Source organism: Macadamia integrifolia, chromosome 1, assembly GCF_013358625.1.
Source record: "Macadamia integrifolia cultivar HAES 741 chromosome 1, SCU_Mint_v3, whole genome shotgun sequence".
In the NCBI taxonomy this organism is placed as follows: domain Eukaryota; kingdom Viridiplantae; phylum Streptophyta; class Magnoliopsida; order Proteales; family Proteaceae; genus Macadamia; species Macadamia integrifolia.
The window spans coordinates 84,705-105,949 of NC_056557.1; the positions used below are offsets into that span (position 1 = coordinate 84,705).

Here is a 21,245-nt window from a genome sequence, read left to right on the forward strand (position 1 = left end):
GACGACTCTGGTGTTATTAATGGTGATGCATCAACTCCTGCTCCCTATTGGTATCGATTGCTGAAACCCCCTACTGTTTGGGGTTAGATGCTATTGATTTGCTGAGTGTTTCTCAAGTCCTTTGTTGCTATTACAAACAACTAATATCAGATGATGATCGCTCATTTCGATGCTGATATTGATCTACTGTTATCGTCTCTGCTGCCTTGATATTGATTTATCGTCATACCATGTTGCACTGCTGTCCACGGTTGCATTGATTTGTTGCTACTGCTATCATACCAGGATTAAACTCAAATCCCCAACTGATTTATTTGTTGGTCGATCTACGGCCAGTCCCTGTGATGGCTGATGTGATTCCTACTGCTGCCATGTTGAGTAATTGTTAAATAGATTACTGATGTTGACTCGATGGGGTTAACCTTTTGCTTAGTACCCTTTGATTTCCCCTTTTTACCCCTTCTAATCTTTACAATTCTGGTTCGTCCTATTCTTTACTTTGCTCCAAATCTGTCCCTAGAAGACGACACATGGTTCTTAAGTTTGAACCGCTTTGTCCCATACACATGGCCAGAATTACAGAATTGCCATTGAAGTATATATTGTTAGAGCACTAGGGGGTTGGTAACATATATATTTTCCATACTACTGCTATGATGGCCCCTATATTGCATCAGTTCAGGTCCTTTGGGGGTTGTACTCTTTTGACAAGTTCAGGGCATTTGGGGGTTGTACTCTTCTGACAAGTTGATGCATGGCATATCATGGTAGTTGGAATTTGTTTGATCAGCTTTGCTGCCATGAGGGGGAAATTTGAAATTATTTTATTGTGAAGCTCTTGATTATTGGGATCTGGAGCAACGGGTTGTTCTTCTGTTACATGCTTTGCATTTCTTGTCCACATGTAATGCTACAGGTGAAGGGGAGATTGGAGATTTTTGTTATCTGTTCAGTTTAGATTTATTATCTACTCAAGTCATCAGTTGAAGATTATTATTTGCTCACGGTTAATTCAGTTGAAGATTTATTATTTGCTCGTGTCCACAGCAATTGTTTTATCTTTTGAAGATGGTTACATTCAGCAATAGTGCAACCTACTTGGTCCCCAGCAACCTGATGCTGCAACTTGGATTGCAGTAACCTATACTGCCTACTACTTGCCTTAACTACTACCTGCCTTCTTTTGAGAAGAGCCTTTGATGTATCTGTTGGATGCTATACTTTTATTTCTCCCCTTTGTGGAGATGACTACCTACTACTTCCATCCTTGGGAAGAGCCTTTGATGCTGTTGTTGCTCCTATGATATTTTGTGGATTGCAGTTGGTGTTATCTATCGCTTATTTTGTTCATTGTTGATGGTTCTACACAACGGTCTTTATCTACTAATGCTATTGATGATCAGTGTACTTGAACTGATATTGCTGCTAGCTTTCTGATGGTTGATCGTAGTGAGAGAAGAGAGATAGAGATAGAAGGGAAAAGGGGGAGAGAGTTGAGATTGAGGGGGAATAGGAGAAAGGGTAGTGCGGGCTATGAAAGAAAGAGGATTATGGGTGATAGAAATTACAATCTCACCTCAATTAAAAACAGAAATCAGATTGATCTCTAGACTTCGGCATGACCCTTCCCTAAGCTCCGGCGCTCATGGCTCTTCCCCCTGCTGGGGGCGATCCTACCGTTGCTACCTTACCTCCCTCCCATCTAGAACCTGCTCCCACCATCTCTGACCCTCTCCTTCAACCTCAACCCCCCTTTGGCAAATGTTTGGAATGGCCACAATTAGCTGTCAGTACCCCTGTTGACGGCCTCCCCCTGCACTTCGTTCCTCCCTGCTCCCAAGGTGATTCCCTGTTGGCTAAATGCCCGACAAGACTTCTTGATGATGAAGATTCCAAATGGTCCGGCTCCCTCGTTGGCCATTCCTTGAGAAAACGTCCGCCTTTTCACCTGGTTTTGCAATCCCTGCTGAAGCAATGAAGACCCTCAAGCACTGTGGATTTATTCCTGATGGGCCCACGGTTTTTTCTTATTCAAATTTTTTGCAGACAGTGACAACAACCGTTGCTTGGAAGGTGGCCCGTGGTTAGTAGGGCGGAAGCCTATCTTCCTCAGACCGTGGCACAGGCAGCTTCTGTTAAACCATGTGGACTATTCCACCATCCCTCTTTGGGTCTCTTTTCCAAGCCTCCCTCTGAACTTTTGGTGCTCTCAGGGCCTGAGCATCATCGGACCAGTGTTGGGCACCCCTATTTGTGTGGATGTGCCAGCCTCTGCTGCCCTTTCCTCTTTCATTACCATCCAAGATGGGGATGATGTTTGCTTTCAACAACCCATCCACTATAACTGGCAGCCTCCTCATTGCCTGAGATGCAAGGTCTTCGGCCATGATACGGCCTCTTGCCTCTCTATACCCTCTGCGGATAGCACTTTTGCCCCTCCCTCTCATCGTGATAGATCGATCATGTTTGCTTCTAAAGACCGGCCATTTCCTTCTCCACCAGTGAGGGGCAGAGGCCACGCAAGACGCCGTCCCTCCACCGCACCTCCACCGCCCCTTCTGGGGTGCATCCAGTGGTCCCTGATGGTTCTTTGCCTACTGGACAAAATCGTTTCTCGGTTCTGCAGCCAGAAAAGGAGAAAGATCTGTAGGCTTTTCCTGTCTGGCCTCCTAATAACGATCCTCCTGTTGGTTCCCAAGAAGGCCTCTCTTCTGATGATGATTCCTCTAATTCCTCGTCCTTTGGCTCCTCCTCTGAGGATCTCTCTTCCTCCACTGAAGATTCCCCTGCAGGAAAGACCTCTGCTGATGAGACCTCGGACGTTGTGAAGCTCCCCTCTGCCGCTTGCTGCGACTCAGCCCTGGAAGTTTCACCTTCTAGAATATTACTTCAAGCCTCGCTGAATGAGCCTTTTGTCCCATCCCCTTCTGGCTCAACCGTTGTTGTGGTCGAACCAAGGATGGACCCCCTCCTTTTATCTCCCCCTGCGCCAACTATTTTAGTGAAACAAGCCCACCCACATTCTCAGGCCCATCTCTTGAACTCACCTCTTCCTAGCCCATCCAGGAAAAACCTCTTCGGCCCAACTCACTTCCACATTCTTCCCTGGGCCCTCCCATAATAATCCCTCTCAGCCCACAACCTCATCTGATTTGACCCATCAGACCTCCACCAACCCGTCTTCCTTACCCGATACGCCTGCTGCATCAAAAAATCCTCCCGCCAAGAAGACCACCAGGAAACCTCGCCACCTTTCTTCGTTAGCAGCCACCGGGTCCTCAAATCCTATTGTCCTCCCTTCGCATCGCTCCTGTCAATGACGCAGTAAGTCTCGCTCCCCTATTGCATCCAACTACCCCATTCCTGCATCACAAGAGTCGCCTTCTTCCCCCCTTGCCTAATGTCGCAGGCCTTCGTATGGAACCTCAAGGGTCTGAACTCCCCTAATAAACACGCTGCTATCCATCTGCTCATTAAGGACCTCCATCCCAATTTTTGCTGCTTATTGGAGACCCATGTTAAAGAATTTTCTTCTCCCGTATAGCCTCCTCCATAGCCCCCGGATGGTCTTCCTTACCAATCACTCCCACCATCCCAACGGGAGAATCTGTTTTCTTTGGGACCCAAAATCCATCTCTGTTTCTCTCATCTCTGCCTCTTCCCAGTTACTTGGCTATCTCTAATCATGCATGCAGTTTCTCCTTCCTGTTCTTTGCTATCTATGCCTCCAACACCTGGCTGACAGAGAATCCCTTTGGAATGACCTTCGTTCCCTGGCTAGTCAAGTGGGCTCTCGTCCATGGGAGATTTGTGGGGATTTTAATGTTGTCCATTACTCGCATAAAACAAAGAGAGCATCAAAATATGGCAAATATAGACTCCTTCAATGATTGTATCGAGGACATCGCGGTTGCTGATCTCCATTGGTTTGGTATCAAATTTTCTTGGAATAACAAAAGAAATGGCCCTTCCTGCATTGCCTGCAAGCTTAACAGGATGCTTGTTAATGAAGCCTGGCTTACAGCTTTTCCCTCTTCCCATGCATCTTTTAAGCCCCCATCCATTTCAAACCATAGCCCTATTTTCCTTTCAATCCAGGCTTATATATCATTTAGTCCTAAGCCCTTTAAATTCTTTGATATGAGGACCTCCCACCCTAACTATTAGGGGTCTCAATTGGACGGTACGGTTCAGTTTCGGTCTAAGAATGCGGGAAACCAAAACCAATCCATTAAGGAACTTCGGTTTTCAGTCGGTTTCGATTTTGGTCCGGTTTGGTTTCTGTTTATTTCGGTTTTTCAATATCGGGTTAATACCGGTTTAGATCGGTTTATTATTGGGCTTAAACCATAATGAATCTTACATTCATAACTTATAGTGACAAGATTTGACGAAAAAAACACTTTAAATTTATGATTAAATCATGGTTTATCATTGTAAGGGAAAGATAACTAATATTGAAACCAATGGATAACAAATTACTAAGAAGATAACCAATATTGAAATCACAAAATGAACCCTATTATCCAATTATTCTTTTAACTATCCAACTAGTTTTCTATAGTGAACAAAGAAATCAATATAAGCATTATTACAATTTACAAATCAATTTCTCTATTCATAACCTAACATTCAACGATTTGTAACAATTCCCCTTACAATAAAAAATTTTCACTCATATTATAAAAAATGGATGGTCAATTCACCAATTTATAATCTCACAATCATTTATTTTTTTATCGGTTTCATTCGGTTTGGTTTCGGATTGGTTATTGGTCGGTTCGGTTTGGACTGGTATTCAACCAGTCCCAACATACCTCAGTCCAAAACCAATCCAATAAGGATCAGTTTGGTTCGGTTCAGGTTTTATCGGTCGGTTTCGATCGATTTTATCGGTTTGGGCTAGGTTTTGACACCTCTACTAACTATACCACTGTTGTCAAGGAAGCCTAGCTCAAGCATGTCCAAGCTTACCCAATCCCCCTCATTGCCATAGCTAGGAAGCTCAGAAATGTCAAAGAAACCTTAAAGCTTTGGAATACTAACATTTTGGGAACATCTATTCTCTTGTCACTGATTGCAGGAACCGTATGTCCTCCATCTAAACCCGTCTTCAGTCTGATCACCTGAATTCCTCTCTTGCAGAGAAGAAGCTGAATCTGCAATCCTCTCTTCTCTTCTGGCCCAGGAAGAAAGCTTTTTAAGGCAGAAGGCTAGAATCAATTGGCTGGAATTAGGAGACTCCAACTATTCTTATTTCCATCAATCCTTGAAGGCTAGAAACAACTTCAACTACATCACCATGCTCTTATCTCCTGATGGTACCCAAGTTTCCAAAGTTGATCAGATAAAAGAGGTGGCGGTCAACCACTTCAAGCTCTTATTCAACCCGGAGGCTTCCCCGATCTTGCCCATTCATGAGGGCCTTATAAATAAACTTGTTCCAGACAATATTGCTCCAATGCTCTGGGCCATTCGCTCTGATGAAGAGAGAACATTTGTTATCCAATCCCATAAAGCCAGCAAATCTCCTGGGCCCGATGGATTCAGTATAGGCTTCTTCAGTTCCATTTAGGATATCATTAAAGAGGACCTTATCAAAGCAGTAAAGAGCTTCTTTTTTAATCCCAGTCAGATCAAGGCTATCAGTCATACCTTCCTCTGCCTCATTCCCAAGAAAGAGGGTGCGGACACAATGAATGACTTCAAGTCGATCTCCCTTTGCAACCTACTATACAAGTTTATTACAAAGATCCTGGCCATCCGGATCAAGTCCATCGTTGACTGTCTCATTAGTGACAACCAACCTGCCTTCATCCCCGGAAGATCCATTGGAGATAACAAATTTCTATGTCACGAGATTGTTAGAGGCTTTGATAGAAAGACCCACCCCCCAGTAGCTCTTATGAAAATCGATATCCATAAGGCTTTTGACTCTTTGAGATGGGACTTCATTATTTTAGTGCTCAATATGATGGGCTTCCCCCCTGTATTCACCAATTGGATCTTCCATTGCATTGCCTTCCTTAAATTTTCAGTGCTGGTTAATGGTAGCTCAACGGGGTACTTCTCCTCTTCCACTGGCATTCGTCAGGGATGCCCTTTGTCCCCCTATACTTATTTTGCCTAGCTATAGAGGTACTCTTGCAGCCTACAATCTGCTTCAGATCAGGGTTCCATCATCCCCATCTCCAAATGTAAGGCCATCAAGCTCACTCACCTTGCTTTGCTGATTACCTGATGATCTTTCTCTCGGACTGATGACACTTCCCTTAAAAATATTATGCATTGCCTGAATCTCTTTGCATTGATGTCCGGTCTTCGCATCAACCCTGGGAAATCTCTCATCTTCTTGACTGGAATCTCAGATGCCTCCAAGGCCTCGCTTCTTCAGAAAAAAGGTTTTGCTCTAGGCGTCCTTTCTGTCAAATATTTGGGCCTCCCGCTCATCTCTGCAAGGCTCTCAAGCCACCACTGCTCTCCTATGCTGGATAATATTAGAAAACGCCTCCAACAATGGAAAGGAAAACTTCTACCCTTTGTCGGCCACCTTGAGCTCATTAGATCAGTCCTCTAGGCTTCTTACATCTACTGGTCTAGCATCTATAATTTTCCCAAAGCGACAATTGTCAAGATGGAAGCTTTGTTTGCTTCCTTCCTTTGGAAAGGGTGTGATTCCTTTGCCCCTCAGCTGGACTGCTATCTGCCTCCCTAAGAAAGAAGGAGATCTCGAATTGAGACGCATCAAGGATGTCAACATGGAAGGTATTTTCAAGCTTATCTGGAAAGTTGTCAGCAAAAAAAAAGCATTTGTGTTGATTGGGTGTATTCACATCTTCTCAAAAGGGAAACTTTTTGGTTGGTTGACCTCCTTCCGATGCCTCCTAAGTGTGGTGCATCCCTGAGATCTATGGCTTCCAAAGTCATCTCCATTAGCATTGGGGATTGATATGGATCCAAGTTTCAAAGACTGAAATCAGATCGCTTAGGGCCCACAAAAGAATAAATTTTCACTCTAGGCAAATCAGTGGCAATATTGTAATTTCTGGTACAACTTAGGAGCTTTTTAGAGTGAAATAATAGACTAAGGACTTAACAGGAATTAAACCCAAAGAGAAGGATCCATTCTGGAAATAAAGATGGTAGTGGGGTTAAACTGAAATAAAAACCAAGAATGAAGGGTTATTTTGCAAACTAGTAAAGAGGGGGGTGTCTTTAATAAAGAACTTAAAAGTTGGAGGGGCTTATCTGTAATAACCAGAAGTAATGTGTATAAATCATAAAAGACCAGTCTTCTTCCTCACGATGGAGCTCAAAGGCGGCAGAACTAGCAGGGCTTTAGACAACAAAACTCGTCCTTCAGGGCTGGTCTCGATCTGATGCTTCAGGTAACAAATTGCAGCAGCAAGATGATAGGAGATCTAGCTTCGACAAATCTCAATAGTTCCCAAATCAGCCCTTCAACCTGCAACTGAACCTGGCAGAACCGTGGAACCAGATCTGAGATTCTGGTCAGATCTTCCGGTAGAAACCAGTCCTTGCCTTGATTCTGTGTAGGGTGAGTCGTCCCTACCGTAGGAATGAGTCCCAGAAATCTTAAGCTGAACAGATGGGTATCTGTAGAGATCAGTCTCCAATACCAGGGCTGGAAGTACAGCCCAGAACAGGGTATTTTCAGGTATGGGAGGTAATCAACAGAAAATAAGGGAAAAGATTATAGGAAAGAAGATAAGAAGGGAAAAAGAAGGAAGAGAAGAAAAAATTCAGAAAAGAGAGGGTATGTAGTCGCAGCAGCCATATTCAAGCCTCAAAAAACCTCAAACAAACTTCAATTCTTCAAAGACTTCAAATCTGTCCACAATGTACTACACAGTTGTTTATTAAGACCCAAAAAGAACCTACCTTCCTAATCTGAAACAGAATTAAACTTGCATCTAAATCTAAAAAAGAAATAAAAATCTCATCAAATAAGAGTACTGCCAAACTAATTCTAAGTCTAAAAAAAGAAAGTAAATAAAAAACCAAATCAAAGATGTCTTCTAAACCCATCGCCCAACTGCATCAGGGATGGTGCCTCCACCTACCTTTGGATAGACCCTTGGCATCCAAAAGGCCTCCTTTCCCAGGTTCTGAGTGCTAGAAATATTTATAATTCCGGGCTCCCAAGGCATTCCATGGTTGCTGAAATCATCTCCTCTGTCTCTTGGGCCACCCCTGCCCCTGCATCAGACCAGATAGCTGAAATTTGGTCCTCTCTGCCAACCATTCCTCTTGCAGGGCTCAGGAGGACTGATACTATTATTTGGAATCATGCTCCGAGTGGTCAATTCAGTGCAAAATTTGCTTGGGATTTTTTCAGAGCTCATGACCCCCCACCCCCTAGCATAAACTCATTTGGTTCAAGCATCACATCCCTCGGCAAAGCTTCACTGCCTGGCAAGCTCTTAAGAATTGTCTCCCCACGCGACCCTTCCTCATCAAGAGGGGAATCCATGTCTCTCCTATTCGCTATCTATGCGGCTCTGAGCATGAAGACATGGATCATCTCTTATTTGCTTGTCCTGTTTCCTCCTCCATCTGGAAGCTTGTTCTCTCCAAGTACTGGCTAACTCATTATGATTGAGGTACACGAAATTTTGAGGACGAAATTTTCTTTTTAGTGGGGAAGGATGTAATGCCCCAAATTTTGGAACCTTAGAATAGATATCTCTTTTGTGTTATTTTCTAAGCTTATTAAAATATTTAAAGTGAGGCTTTATTTAATGATTTAATGAGTTAGCCTAGTGGTTAGTACCTTGACTAAGTAGTAAGTAAGGGGCTTTAATTAAATTGAGTTCTTTTTCTTTTATTTTAAAACATTTCTTTTCTTTTAAATTGTTGTGGACCCCACGCTATTTAGACAAACCAAAAAAGAAGTGGAAAATAAGAGCAAAACAGAGAAATGTGAGAGAGGAGAGATAGAAGAGAAAAGGGGGTGAGAGTTGAGATCAAGGGGGAATAGGAGAAAAGGAAGTGTGGGCTATAAAAGAAAGAAAGAAAGGAGGAACGTGAGGAAGAAAGAAAGAAAGGGACAGAAAGGTGAAATTTGTGCATACTTCGCTACTTTATTCTGCTTACTTCAGGTAATGAACCTTCCTCTTATCCTAAGTTTTAGTTGTCGGTTTCTTCTTTTGGGACTCAATTGGGACTCAAATATTCATGTATGATCCAGTTAGAGTTGTGACCCAATATTTAGGGTTTTGTTTTAGGATTAGGGTCTTTCCACGAACCCAATGCGCTTTTCTTGTGACCCAATATGGGACCAAAATCGTTTAAAGATCCTTTATATGAGACTTTTACTTGAGACCTATGTGACCCAAATCTAATATTCTTTCTGGAACCCAATATCGGACTCATATCAAGGTCTAGGATTCATTTCATAGGGGCCAAATATAATATTCTTTTTGGGACCCAAATTAAACTAATCTGACATTTTTCTTGGAACCCAATATGGGACCCAAATCAATTCAAGACCTTTATTCTTTACTTGACTTGAAAGCCAATATGGGACCCATGTGATCCAAATCCAATATTCTTTTCTTGGGACCCAAATATTGGGACCTTGTGATGTCAGATATGGCAAAGATTTTGGGATTTTCTGGACTGCCTAAGATGAGTAATCGGTTCTAATTTTGGAACCATCGAAGGTCCCTAACATTAATTATTGGTTGGATCTATAGAAGTGTCTATTTCTTATCCAAATCTTGATCTTTGATTTTCTTCAAATCTAGCTATGCGGAGGCCCATGTTTTTTACCATAGGTTCCCCTACAATAGAGTGAGAATTGATCCACTCATGGACAGAATCTGATTCCCGATTTGTGTGTTACTTATACACCAATGAAACTGGAGAAAATTGAGAGACATGAACTTGTATTTCCCTAATTACTTTGAATTCAACAGTTAACTTTTGGGCATACTTTGGGGGATAGTAAAGCCGTCCTAGGGGAGGTTTCAATCCAAATTTGGGGATCATCTGTCTAACGGATTGAGTGTAACTTTAGAATTACTGAAATCTGAAAGTTACAAGAGGTTAGAGTTTTTCTAATTACTCTTAGATCACTCGACTGATAATTCTCATCTTCGGAAGGGTGATAATACGTGTCGAGAGGGATTGATTCTTAGAGTTTGACCTTCGTCTCGGAGGTTGACTTTTAAGGAGAAAGTGAGGTATTTGAATTAGTTTTGAACTAGGAGATTAATGGGAGATTTAATTATAGTGGTTTCATTGTATGATGTGATGTTTGGTATGCTTGTATCGTTGATATGTGCTGACTTATACTTATTTGAGTTGTGTTTATGCGTGACATAGTTTATGGGGGTCATTGATATTTAATGAAGATGACTATTATTCTGTGATGCATATTGATGTTGATTCTTACATGGAGATTTTACCTATGTTTTCACATGTTTGTGTTTTTAAAAAAAGTGATTTTATGAAAGGTGATTTTGTGAAAGCGTGAAAAGAGAGTATGTGAGGGTAAATAGACTGCTCCGTACCAAACCAAAGAGGGGTGTCCCATTGAGCTACGGGGCTTATACCCACTGTGCACAATGGTGTATATTTAGTCACAGAGTGGTGACAAAAGTGTGATTGTGGGACTGAGTTTCCCTCTCGTATTATGGGTGCCGGTAGCTTATTTCCCTCAGTGCCGGCTAAAGTATGATGAAAAGGGATATTTTTAAATGATCGTGTTTTATTAAAAGTGTGGTTTGAGAAACTAAAACTGCTTATTTTAATCATAGTTTTTGTTTGACTGTTTGCCCTATGTTGTGCTCTTACTATTTTTCCCTTACTGAGCCATTGAGCTTAATCCATTATTTTAACATCATAGATAATTGAGATGAAGGTATGCTTGGAGCGGATTTCGAGGGCGACTCGAAGACTTCTTTACTTGTTTTGTTTCTATTTTCTTAAAGGGTGTTGTGATGACATTTAGAGGTAAAATCTAATAATATGGATTTTGAATTTTAACTGGGACATACCTTAGGTTGCCACCCGCAGGAGTATTTAAGATTTTTTTCAATGGTTGGTTATTTTTGTTGAGACTTGAATTTTTAAGAGTTCTAATATGCTTGATTTTGGCGAATGTTTTTTATCATTTGATCAATGCCCGCGAGGGCTATACCCTTACATGTATCTAGGTTTGGGTCATGACAGGAACTGCCAACCACAATTGGCTGCTCCTCTCTCTCTCTCTCTCTCTCTCTCTCTCTCTCTCTCTTCCCTCAAGTCACTGGTTACAAATCTTGGGTTTCTAACATTCGAATCTCTCAAATAATAATACAGCCCAATCATATTACCTACATATTATACAAATAATTGACTAAGAGCTATTGGAAACATGGGGTGGAAACCTATTAAAACAAAAAATCTTGCTTCAAAAGAATATAGATACCCAATCTAAAACCCAAATCTTTCCAAGTTAGTTTTTTTATAAAAAGACCTACAAAAATTAAAGCATTAAACATGCGGCGCACAAACAGAATTGATTATCAACAGCTGCATCCACTAAGAGAACAATTTAGAGAATTGAGATTTCTTACAGACTAAGTGATTTGGGTAGTTAATACCTCAAGAATGGGTCCACGATCAGCCCCAAGTAAATGAATCTCATCCAATATAAGGAGCCCAACCTACATGCATTATATAAAACAAACATTGTTGACTTACCTGACCAACAGCCACGGAACCAGGGAGGGTGGGGGTTGCTAAAACTCAAGCAGACAGTTAAGAAGACCAAGAAGCTAGGAAAAAACACAACTAAAGAAAGAACTACCTTCATCACATAGCTTCGACTATGCCAATTACGACTAATACCATCCCACTTCTCAGGAGTAGAAATTATGATATCTGCTGATAACAGTGCCGTTAAATCTGGAGTAAAGTCCCCAGTCATTTCAACCTGTAGCAACACCATATTAATAATTTCATCTCAATGTATAACTGTTTGAGGTGAAAGATGGAAGCAAAAGTAGGCATTTACCATCTTTTTTCCAAGCTGAGAAACAAGACGCTTTCTCCAATCATTCATTCTTTCCCGAACAATGGCCTTCAAAGGTGCTATATAGATAACCTGCAACAAGAAGCAATCTTTAGCATGTCACCATGTTTGCATCAAAAGAAATGCATAAACCTTCAAAATTAAGCATAACCACCAATTACATAAATGCAGTCCTGCTAATCCTCTGATTTAAGATTCAGGTTGTATGATTTATATCCTAAAAACAAGAACATGAACATGTGTCTCAGTGTCCAACACAGGCACAAATGTAGCAAGTCCACTCATTTCATAAATTCAGTCCTGCAAAAATCCTCTGCTCTAACAGAGATAAATATATCCTGAACAGTTTCACCACTTGGCAGGCCCTCACTAACTGCCTCCCCACATGGTCTTTCCTCCTCTGCCGTCACATTCATGTCCCTTCTGCCTGATGCCTTTGTTGGAGAGGTGATGAGAATGTGGACCACCTATTCTTCTCTTGTCCCTTTTCATCCTCCATTTGGAAGAGTGTCCTTTCTCGCTGCTGGCCTGTTAGTAGGAGAGTTCTCCTTTTCAATAGGGAATGGATTTGGGACTTGGGAAACACCCTCCCCTTTCTCGCTGCTGGCCTGTTAGTAGGAGAGTTCTCCTAGTGGTTGCGGGTTCAAGTTGGGACTTGGGAAACACCCTCCCCAGACCCCACAGTTGTGGGGGAGTCATGCACTGGGATATGCCCCTTATTCAAATTGAATTAGTTTAGATATCTCAATAATATTGTTTAGCTCTCTCTTTCTCTGGTATACTTATTTACTTCATTTTCTATTTGGAGCTACTAACATACCAGGGGATGCTTTCCCCCATTACATATACACTTTATATACATATCAATACAAATCATTTTTTTGCTGGTCAAAATAAATAACTGGTTGATCTGGAACAACCTTCCAGTTGACATGGTAATCTTTTTTTAAAGACAAAAAAGAACTTATTAGTGAGAGAGAAAGAGAGAGAGAGCCAAAACAACAATCACCAAGGACCTCAGAAGCAGCAAAGGCAGCAAAGAACACATACCATAAGAAACGGAAAAACCACTCAAACCCAACTTCGGGGGGCTAGTATCCAACTAGAACCCTCCAACCCCTACCCTCCCCTCAAGTATAAACCACTACCAGATTCCCAACACCAACCCAAGAAAGTAAGGGAGGAGAGAAGAAACTCAATCATGCAACAGTAAACATAAGTTCCCAAATAACTTTTTCAAAAGATGAAAGCTGAATTGCAGAGAGAAATAAATTGCATACCTTCATATCTGGTTGAGTATTGAAAAGATGAAGCATTGCAAGTTCAGCTGATATAGTTTTACCACTTCCTGTCGGAGCTCCCAATAGAACATTGTTGTCTGAGTGATAAAGGACATGGAAAGTCTGACAAGTTCCAATAAGAAAAAGAACATGTTAATTTTCAACAAGCAAAACTGGGACAAGAAGAAAACCTGGAAGTTGATAATAGCCAAATGGATCAAATGCAGACCTGAGTCTGAATTGGATTGAAGTGTGAAAACTTATACAAGTCCTCGTAAGCCCTATTGCCAAGTGCAGTCACAGGAAGTGGCTTCAAATCAAGAAGTTCAGTGTGGGATGTATAAGCCTACATAAAAAAGTAGTTTTGTTGTAAGACATCCATAACAGCACTTAGGTCTTCAGACAAAATTACCACATGGATTATAGTGAAACACAAGGAAATCTAAAGATATAATTAAACATTAGGACATTAGGGATTCAAGTTATCACAGAAGACAACCACCACCCACAATAGGAATGGCATTATTTAGCGAGCAACCTACTCATTATTAGACATTAAAATTTAAAATGAAACTTAAAATAACATCAGTACATAGATTTTACTAACAAAATTAACACTCAACTCAAACATATCATCTAGGATTTACAAATTCCTTTACTGTTTAGAGATAGAGAGGTCTGTCTGTTCCCTAGTGTAGGTTAGTTTGGTTCAACTATTCCATCCCTCGTCATTGCCTTACTGTTTGGAGAGCTTTATATCAAACTCTCTTCCTACCCAAGAGTTTCTTCCCCAAAGAAATCTCTCAATCTCGAATTGTTGTCATTGTTGGAATTCCACTGAAAGTGTAGATCATTTGTTCTTTTCCTACCTTTTCCAATGCAGTTTGGAAAGGTATCTTTAGAAAATGCTGTCCAAATCGTAGAATTATCCTACCTTTGGACAGAGAATGGAGATGGGTTCACAAAACCTTCAACGGCAAATCCACCTGTGATATGCAGCTAGGTAAGTTGGCTTTCTCTGCTGTGATTCATCACATCTAGTGGAAAAGGAACAAAAGGAGATGCGCATTATTCAGAAAATCTAGGACACCATTCACATTTGAGATTCGAAATAAAATCCTTCACAATAATGTAGTTTTCCCTAACCCAAATAGGAATAGGCATCTTGCCCTTGCTTGGGATCTTCTTCTCATTGCTCCCCCAACTCTAGATTTGATGTATCATCTTTGCCACCCCCTTTGTTTTGTTGTATCCCTCCCTCTTTTGGTGATTGTGTCGTCGTCCCCCACCCTTGGGGTTTGTTGTATCCCCCCATTTTTGGATGTTTCGATTTCTTGAGTTAGGGATCCCCTGCAGCTAGCCGTCTTGGATTGGTGTCGTCCTTTTTTCCGTTTCAATAAATTTTTTATTAAACCAAAAAAAAAAAATATATAAATTGTACAGAACAACATTAGAATACTATGATGGCTTATAAACCAGCTGTAGACTGTTCTTCATATCCTGCTATTCCAAGGAATTCAAGATTGATGCTTCAAAGTCTAACTAGAGAAATTGGCTGAGGCATCTTTAGGTAAATTATGGCCATCCTTCATCCAGATCGTCAGCTTTCAAGGGGGTATAGTGGGTTAACTATAAAACTATTCGCCAATCACTTGCAGAAAGCAGATTGCATCTCTCAAAATGGATGCATTATTTTTACGCATTCTAGATCTGTATAGCTCCTTCGCAAATTCCTTGAGTGAACTCCTCATCCATCTCTTTGCTTTCTAAATGGATATTTTTTTAACTTCCCTTTAGAAAGAGGGAAGAGGGAGCATGTCCAAAACAAAAAATTCTCATCATTGAAAACATGCAGAACCACATCAGGATCCAACAAGACTCAAAATAAATAAGTCCTTATACTGCAAATGCCATCAAGACAACGTAATAAAATGACTAAATGCGACAAAGATATCAGAAACCAATAATTTGTGACATTTCATAGTATAACAACAAAATCTTATAGTCTGATGCTTACCTCTGGCAAGGCTAGATTCTGAAAAGAGATGGTATGAAAAGCTTCAGCTTGCAACCAAGAATCAGAAACAGCACGAATGTAATACTGAGGTGGATGCGGCTCAAAAATAGGAACAGTGAAAGATAGCTTTTGCGATTCTCCTGCTACCATCCGCTTTGTTAACGTGAAGAACTCCGAATGATAGATATGATCATTCTCAGAATCCTGCTCCAGAAATTCAAAATATATATTACAAATATTTAAAAAATCCATAAAAATTTCAAGTTCAATGAATTATCAAAGAGTTGCATCATGATTGCCTTCGCATAAGCTACAAAGATTTGAAAACTAGAAACTTCTAAACATACTAATTTGCAAACAAATATTGACTTCCTCTTTACATAAAGTTTTACCTTCTAGAGTCTATATCTTCGTTCTTGAATAAACTTATTGAAAAACCAAAGAGTTGCATCACACAAAAGGTACAGATGCACTAGACTTCCGTTCAGAAAACATCCACACTATGTATGTGCAGATGTTCTTCTCAGTTTTAGAAAGACAATTCAATTATTAGCAAAAGTATTGAAAGAAAAATTCTCAATAACGAATTTACATTCTGCAATGTCCAGTATATTTTCGTAAGTAAATGGCAAAAAAATTCAATTAACTTGTGTAAATGAAAACACCATTATGAGACCAAGTAAAGTAGACACCTCAACAAGAATCCACCAATGTAGAGAAGCACCATGAAAGCGATCCTTCCAAATGAAGTCTGGAGTTATAAGCAAATCCACCTAAGGCAACAAGTTGAATAACAGGATATCATGATTTCATGTTGAAGTCACAATTAATAAATTAATCAAGCTTGAGAGATAATTATGATAAACTTACCTTAAGAACAGTTCTTGTGATAGGACTTATATTTGCCGACAAGTTGAGCCACGGGAAATATCCCAAATATTGCTTTACCAACTTCCAACACAAAAGGAAAGGTAATCAAACATTGAACTAAAGTAAACTAACTATAGTACTGCACTGAGCATTTGGAACAGTGTCTTGTGCAAAGAGAATTACTTTTCCAGCAGGTGCATAACGAACTAGTGCTCCAATTTCTTTTTCCTCCATTTCCATAAGGCGATCCAAGTCAGCTCCTCGTTCTTCAAGCTTCCTCAGTATCTGGGGATATAGGTATTCTTATCTCGTAAGATTTAGCACAAAACAAATCAGAGCTACAAAATTAGCATACTAATTCGGATGTGAGACAAACTTCAGCCGAAAGATCCCTATCAAACTGTCTGAGGGGATGCTGATGTGGCCAAATTTGGCGATCCACAGCTTTGCAGTATTCCAACATGAAAGACGCCATCTCACACCATCCTCTACGCAGACAAATTTCAAATAAAGCCCGCATTATGCGGGCCAAGTTTGCACTTATATATGCAGCATCAGAAATTAAAGAAAAGCTCTCGATTGATCCTCGTGATATGTATAACTGAAAATTAAAAACCAATAATTATTTCAAATTCTAATACATTTACTCAGCTAAGAAAAAAAGTTGTGAGCATCAGTTTAAAAGCACCTGAATGAGGATTGAAATTTTTCCATGTTTATTCGAAGGACCACCCTTAACTTCTAGAGGACATGAGGTACGAGTTAACTTTTCTAGCTCATCCTGCTCCTCTTCTCTTACAACAATATTCTCAAACTCAGAAGAATGAGCAACCATGTTAATTAACTGCAAAATCAGAACGAAATTATAAGGAGAGAATTTTCAGCATTACAGAACACAGATTAAGGAAAATTAATTACTCGATACCTAACGAGCATCTCAGTAGAATAATAAAACAACACAATGGGGAAAAGTACTCATACTTGATATCTAACATGAATCTCAGGAGGCAAACAAAACATAGGGTTGGGCTTGTTAATTTTGTATGTTTACTAATAATGGGACAAATATAAGGGGACTAAATTAGGTCCTAGGGGAAAGCACAAATTTTCCTTTAGTTTTAAAGTAATTAACCTATTAGGTAAGTTGTTTAGATAGGGAATTCTCTTCACTTTTAATTTTATAAATCTTAAATTGAGTCAGAAAAATCTTTACATAAGTTGTTTAGATAGGGAATTCTACCATTTTTGCTCAAAAGCTGAAATCTGTCAAGCTTGCCTTGAAATCCTGGAATCAGAGCACTTTTGGTAACATATCTCAAGGGGTTGAAGATTGTAGTGCTCTCCTTTCTGGTGCCCAAACTAGACTTCAAGCAGATCCTTATAATCTCTCCTATGCTGAGGAGGAGAAAGAGTTGTCCTCTAGTCCTCTAGATTAGGCTCCCTTCATCGTCAAGAAGAGAGATTTTATAAGCAGAAACAGGATCAAATGGTGGACTCTTGGTGACTCGAACACTGATTTTTTTCATAAATCTATGAGGGTTAGACATAGTCATAATTCAATTCAATGTCTGAGAAATTCTGAGGGTCATCTTTCTTCCAATCCGGATGAGATTACAGCAGCTTTGTAAATCATTTCTCCAATCTTTTCAACCCTTCCATCCTACCCCCCCTCCCAAACATTTCTCCAATCCGAGAGATTTTGTAGTTTTCAAAGGTCCCTCCTGATTATAGAAGAGTGCGATCCTCCATCCCTTTTGATGAAGAGATTCTCTTGGTTATCAAGTCCAATAAATCTGAGAAAGCCCCTGGTCCTGATGGTTTCAGTCTTGGTTTCTTCTTGGCTTTTTGGGACATTGTAAAGGATGATTTGGAAGTTGTACGTAGTTTCTTCTACACTCCTCAAAATATTAATGGTATTGACCAGACTTTTCTACACCTTGTCCCCAAACTTGAGGGGGCTGATCATGTCTCCTCTTTTAGTTTACAATCATACTAATAGTAGAAGCTAGTTTCCCAATAGGACTAGACACTCCTACCACAACTAGGAACTAGTTTCTCAATAGGACTAGACACTCCTACTACAACTAGGAATTCAAAATAGGACTAGGACTTGACTTTATGACTCCAACATGGGGTAGGACTAACTAACTAATAGTCCATATAGGACTTTACAACCAACTAATGGCCTAATGGGCATTTATTGAATTAAATAGCAACTAATTAAACTAATGAATAAAATCCCCTTTTCCTACCTTCTACCCCTATTTTAAGCCTATTAAAGTAGTCCATTTCAAAGAAAACCCATGGGATCAAAGGCCCAACACATACATAACACAACCCAAAGCTTATTTGCAATAAAATAAGCCCAAGTGACTTATCTACATCAGAAGGTCTCTTCAAAATCCTTTCAATCAAAATTGAGGAAGGTTCCATTCACCCCATCCCTAAGTGCAAGGCTTTGAAGATCTCCCATCTCTCATTTGCAGATGATCTTATGATTTTCACAAAAGCAAATCTTCAATCTGTAATTGGCATATCTGAAGCCCTTTGCTCATTCTCCACCACGTCCAATCTTCAATTTAAATCCTCAAAAGTCTCTTTCTTTCTTTGGAAGAGTCTTGGAGCCTTCTTGGAGCCTTTGAAGACTCAATTAAGGGGCATCTTAGGGTTCCCTGAAGGTTATCTTCCTATTACCTATGTGGGCTTGCCTTTGATCTTTTCCAAACTTGCTGCCCATCGCTGATCGGGTATAATCTAGATATCTCAAAACTGAAACAATTTGGACTATCACATGCTTTATGGGTGTCTCCTGAGCATGGAGGAAAATCCTGAAATACCGTCACCTTGTTTCCGATCACATCAAATCTTGCATTGATAATGGTTCGGATACCTATCTTTAGCTTGATAATTGGCATTCTGATGGGGTTCTAATAGCCAAATATGTGGATAGAATTAGGTATGATTTGGACTCTGATAGGTTATCAAAGGTGTCCTCCATTATGCATAATGGTATTTGGGACCCTGGACCCAGTACTTCAAATGCTCTGATTGAGATGTGGAACAAATTACTGAGTATTCGGTTGAGACCTAGAGAGAGTGGGGATGCAGTCCAATGGATGGCCAACTCCTAATGTTGCTTTACTTCATATTCTGCTTGGAACCTGATTCATTGTATTGCCCCGGTTGTCCCATGGTATAGAATGGTTTGGTGCTCCTCGGCTATTCTAAGACATTCTTTTACAACTTGGAGAGTTATGACTAACTGTCTTCCCACCCAAGACTTTCTTAGGCATAGAAAAATATTTCTATCCCCAACTGATGTCTATGCTGGAATTCTTTTGAAAGCTTGGAGAATTGGTTCTTTGAATGTCCTTTCATAAAAAAACAATTTGGGGAAGTATTGTCCGGAAGCTTTGGTCGACTCCCAGAATTATTTTTCCATTTGACAGAGAATGGAGATGGATTTTGAATGTCTTTAATGGTAAAACTTCATGTGACTCTCTTAGCAAGTTGGCTTTTAGTGCAGCATTATATCATATTTGGTGATAAATAAATAAAAGAAGATGCATATCCAAATCGTGGACTCTAGAGCAAATTCGGGATGCTATCACTTTTGAGGTAACAAATAGAATTCTTCACAATTGTGTTGGTTGCCCTGATATAAGCAAAAATAGATTCTTGGCATCATCCAGGGACCTTCCGTTATTCTCTCCCGCCCCCCCATAATTTGGATGTATAATCTCATTTTTGTATTTTGGATCCGCTCACCCCCCCCCCTTTTGGTTTTATCAATAATTTGGATTTGTCTTGTTTTCTTCTCTCCCCCCCCCCCACATTTTCTTGTTCGCCTGTCTTCTTTCCTTGTTTCTCACCCCCCCCCTTTTTTTGTTTCCTGGCCTGTTCCTTTCCTAAGGTTGGCTTGTTTTGTCTCATGCATGTTGGGCTGGCTTATGATGGGTAGGGCTTTTTCCCTTGTTTAGCAGTTTAGGCTTTTTCTATTGTATCTGTTTTTCGTTTGTTTTAACATAATTTCCGTTCACCCAAAAAAAGAGAAAAAAAACTTGTTCACTAAGAAACTAACAACTAACAGTCCTAAACTAATTACTTGTCTAACAAAAGACTCTAAACACCAAAAAGGCAACAAATCCATGAAGGTAATGGGATGGTTACTCTTCACGTGAACAGTAACTTTCCTTTTTTTCCTCCAGCTAACAGTCCAATGCTGAGATCGGTAGCAATGATTTTGGATCTTCTAGAACCTTTTCCTGGGATTTCCTTTTGCTTGCTGATTAAGACACACGAACTAAAATTGATAGAGATTTTCGTGAAGATTTTAACAGCCTATGTATCGAGTGCATTCGACACCTGTACCCAAAAATCTGTCTGATAAATATCGAGACTTGACACCTTGCTGATACCTGTTGCAGTCGCTTGGGGACTGTCAGAAGTGAATGGAAGGAGTAGAGAGATTTTGATGGTATACTAAAAATCCAATACTTAAATGGTACTTCTTAGTTGCTGATAAATAAGAACATAGATTTATGAAAAAAATCCATTCCCCAAAGAGATATTAGCCCAATCCAAGAATGATTGATTAACAACCACTCCTTCAAATGATAGAGATGCCACATCCATTGCCCTATCATCCATCAAATGTTTCTACAACCAACAGTCCCTTGGCTCCCTTCCCTTTAAATACTACACAAAAATTAAAACAAACTCGTTTAGAGAGAGATAAGAAAGATGAATATAATACCTCACTGTCATTCATGTGACGCCTCAGCATTTCGTTGTAAGTTTCAACACTGGAGTACTGAATATAATAATGGCTTGCAATGCGGCCAAGCTCAGTACAGTAGAAATTTCCACTTTTCTCATCAAACCGCATCATTTTTGCCTTGTCAAGTGCACGTGCAGCATCTATTACAAGTGCTCTCTGCTTTGATATTAAAGAGGGATCTGCAATGACCTGGCAAAAAAACATGAGTACATATATTCAGAGTGTAAACTTGTAGCCATCAGATTTACTAAATCT

At 40.1% G+C, this 21,245-nt stretch overlaps 1 protein-coding gene across 5 annotated transcripts in view; it reads right to left on the minus strand.

Moving 5' to 3' along the window:
- LOC122077530 (DExH-box ATP-dependent RNA helicase DExH14) overlaps positions 1 to 21,245 on the minus strand; it is a 139,045-nt gene that overhangs the window by 61,479 nt on the left and 56,321 nt on the right. For all 5 annotated transcript variants that reach the window (XM_042643497.1, XM_042643505.1, XM_042643512.1 and 2 more), the window contains 12 exons: positions 20,967 to 21,179; positions 16,899 to 17,054; positions 16,587 to 16,811; positions 16,394 to 16,495; positions 16,211 to 16,291; positions 16,033 to 16,113; positions 15,341 to 15,544; positions 13,553 to 13,669; positions 13,324 to 13,446; positions 12,026 to 12,115; positions 11,819 to 11,944; positions 11,613 to 11,675 (listed from right to left, as the gene is read on the minus strand). In XM_042643497.1, the coding sequence (XP_042499431.1) occupies positions 11,613 to 11,675; positions 11,819 to 11,944; positions 12,026 to 12,115; positions 13,324 to 13,446; positions 13,553 to 13,669; positions 15,341 to 15,544; positions 16,033 to 16,113; positions 16,211 to 16,291; positions 16,394 to 16,495; positions 16,587 to 16,811; positions 16,899 to 17,054; positions 20,967 to 21,179 (1,581 nt within the window). The remainder of the gene's footprint in view (positions 1 to 11,612; positions 11,676 to 11,818; positions 11,945 to 12,025; positions 12,116 to 13,323; positions 13,447 to 13,552; positions 13,670 to 15,340; positions 15,545 to 16,032; positions 16,114 to 16,210; positions 16,292 to 16,393; positions 16,496 to 16,586; positions 16,812 to 16,898; positions 17,055 to 20,966; positions 21,180 to 21,245) is intronic.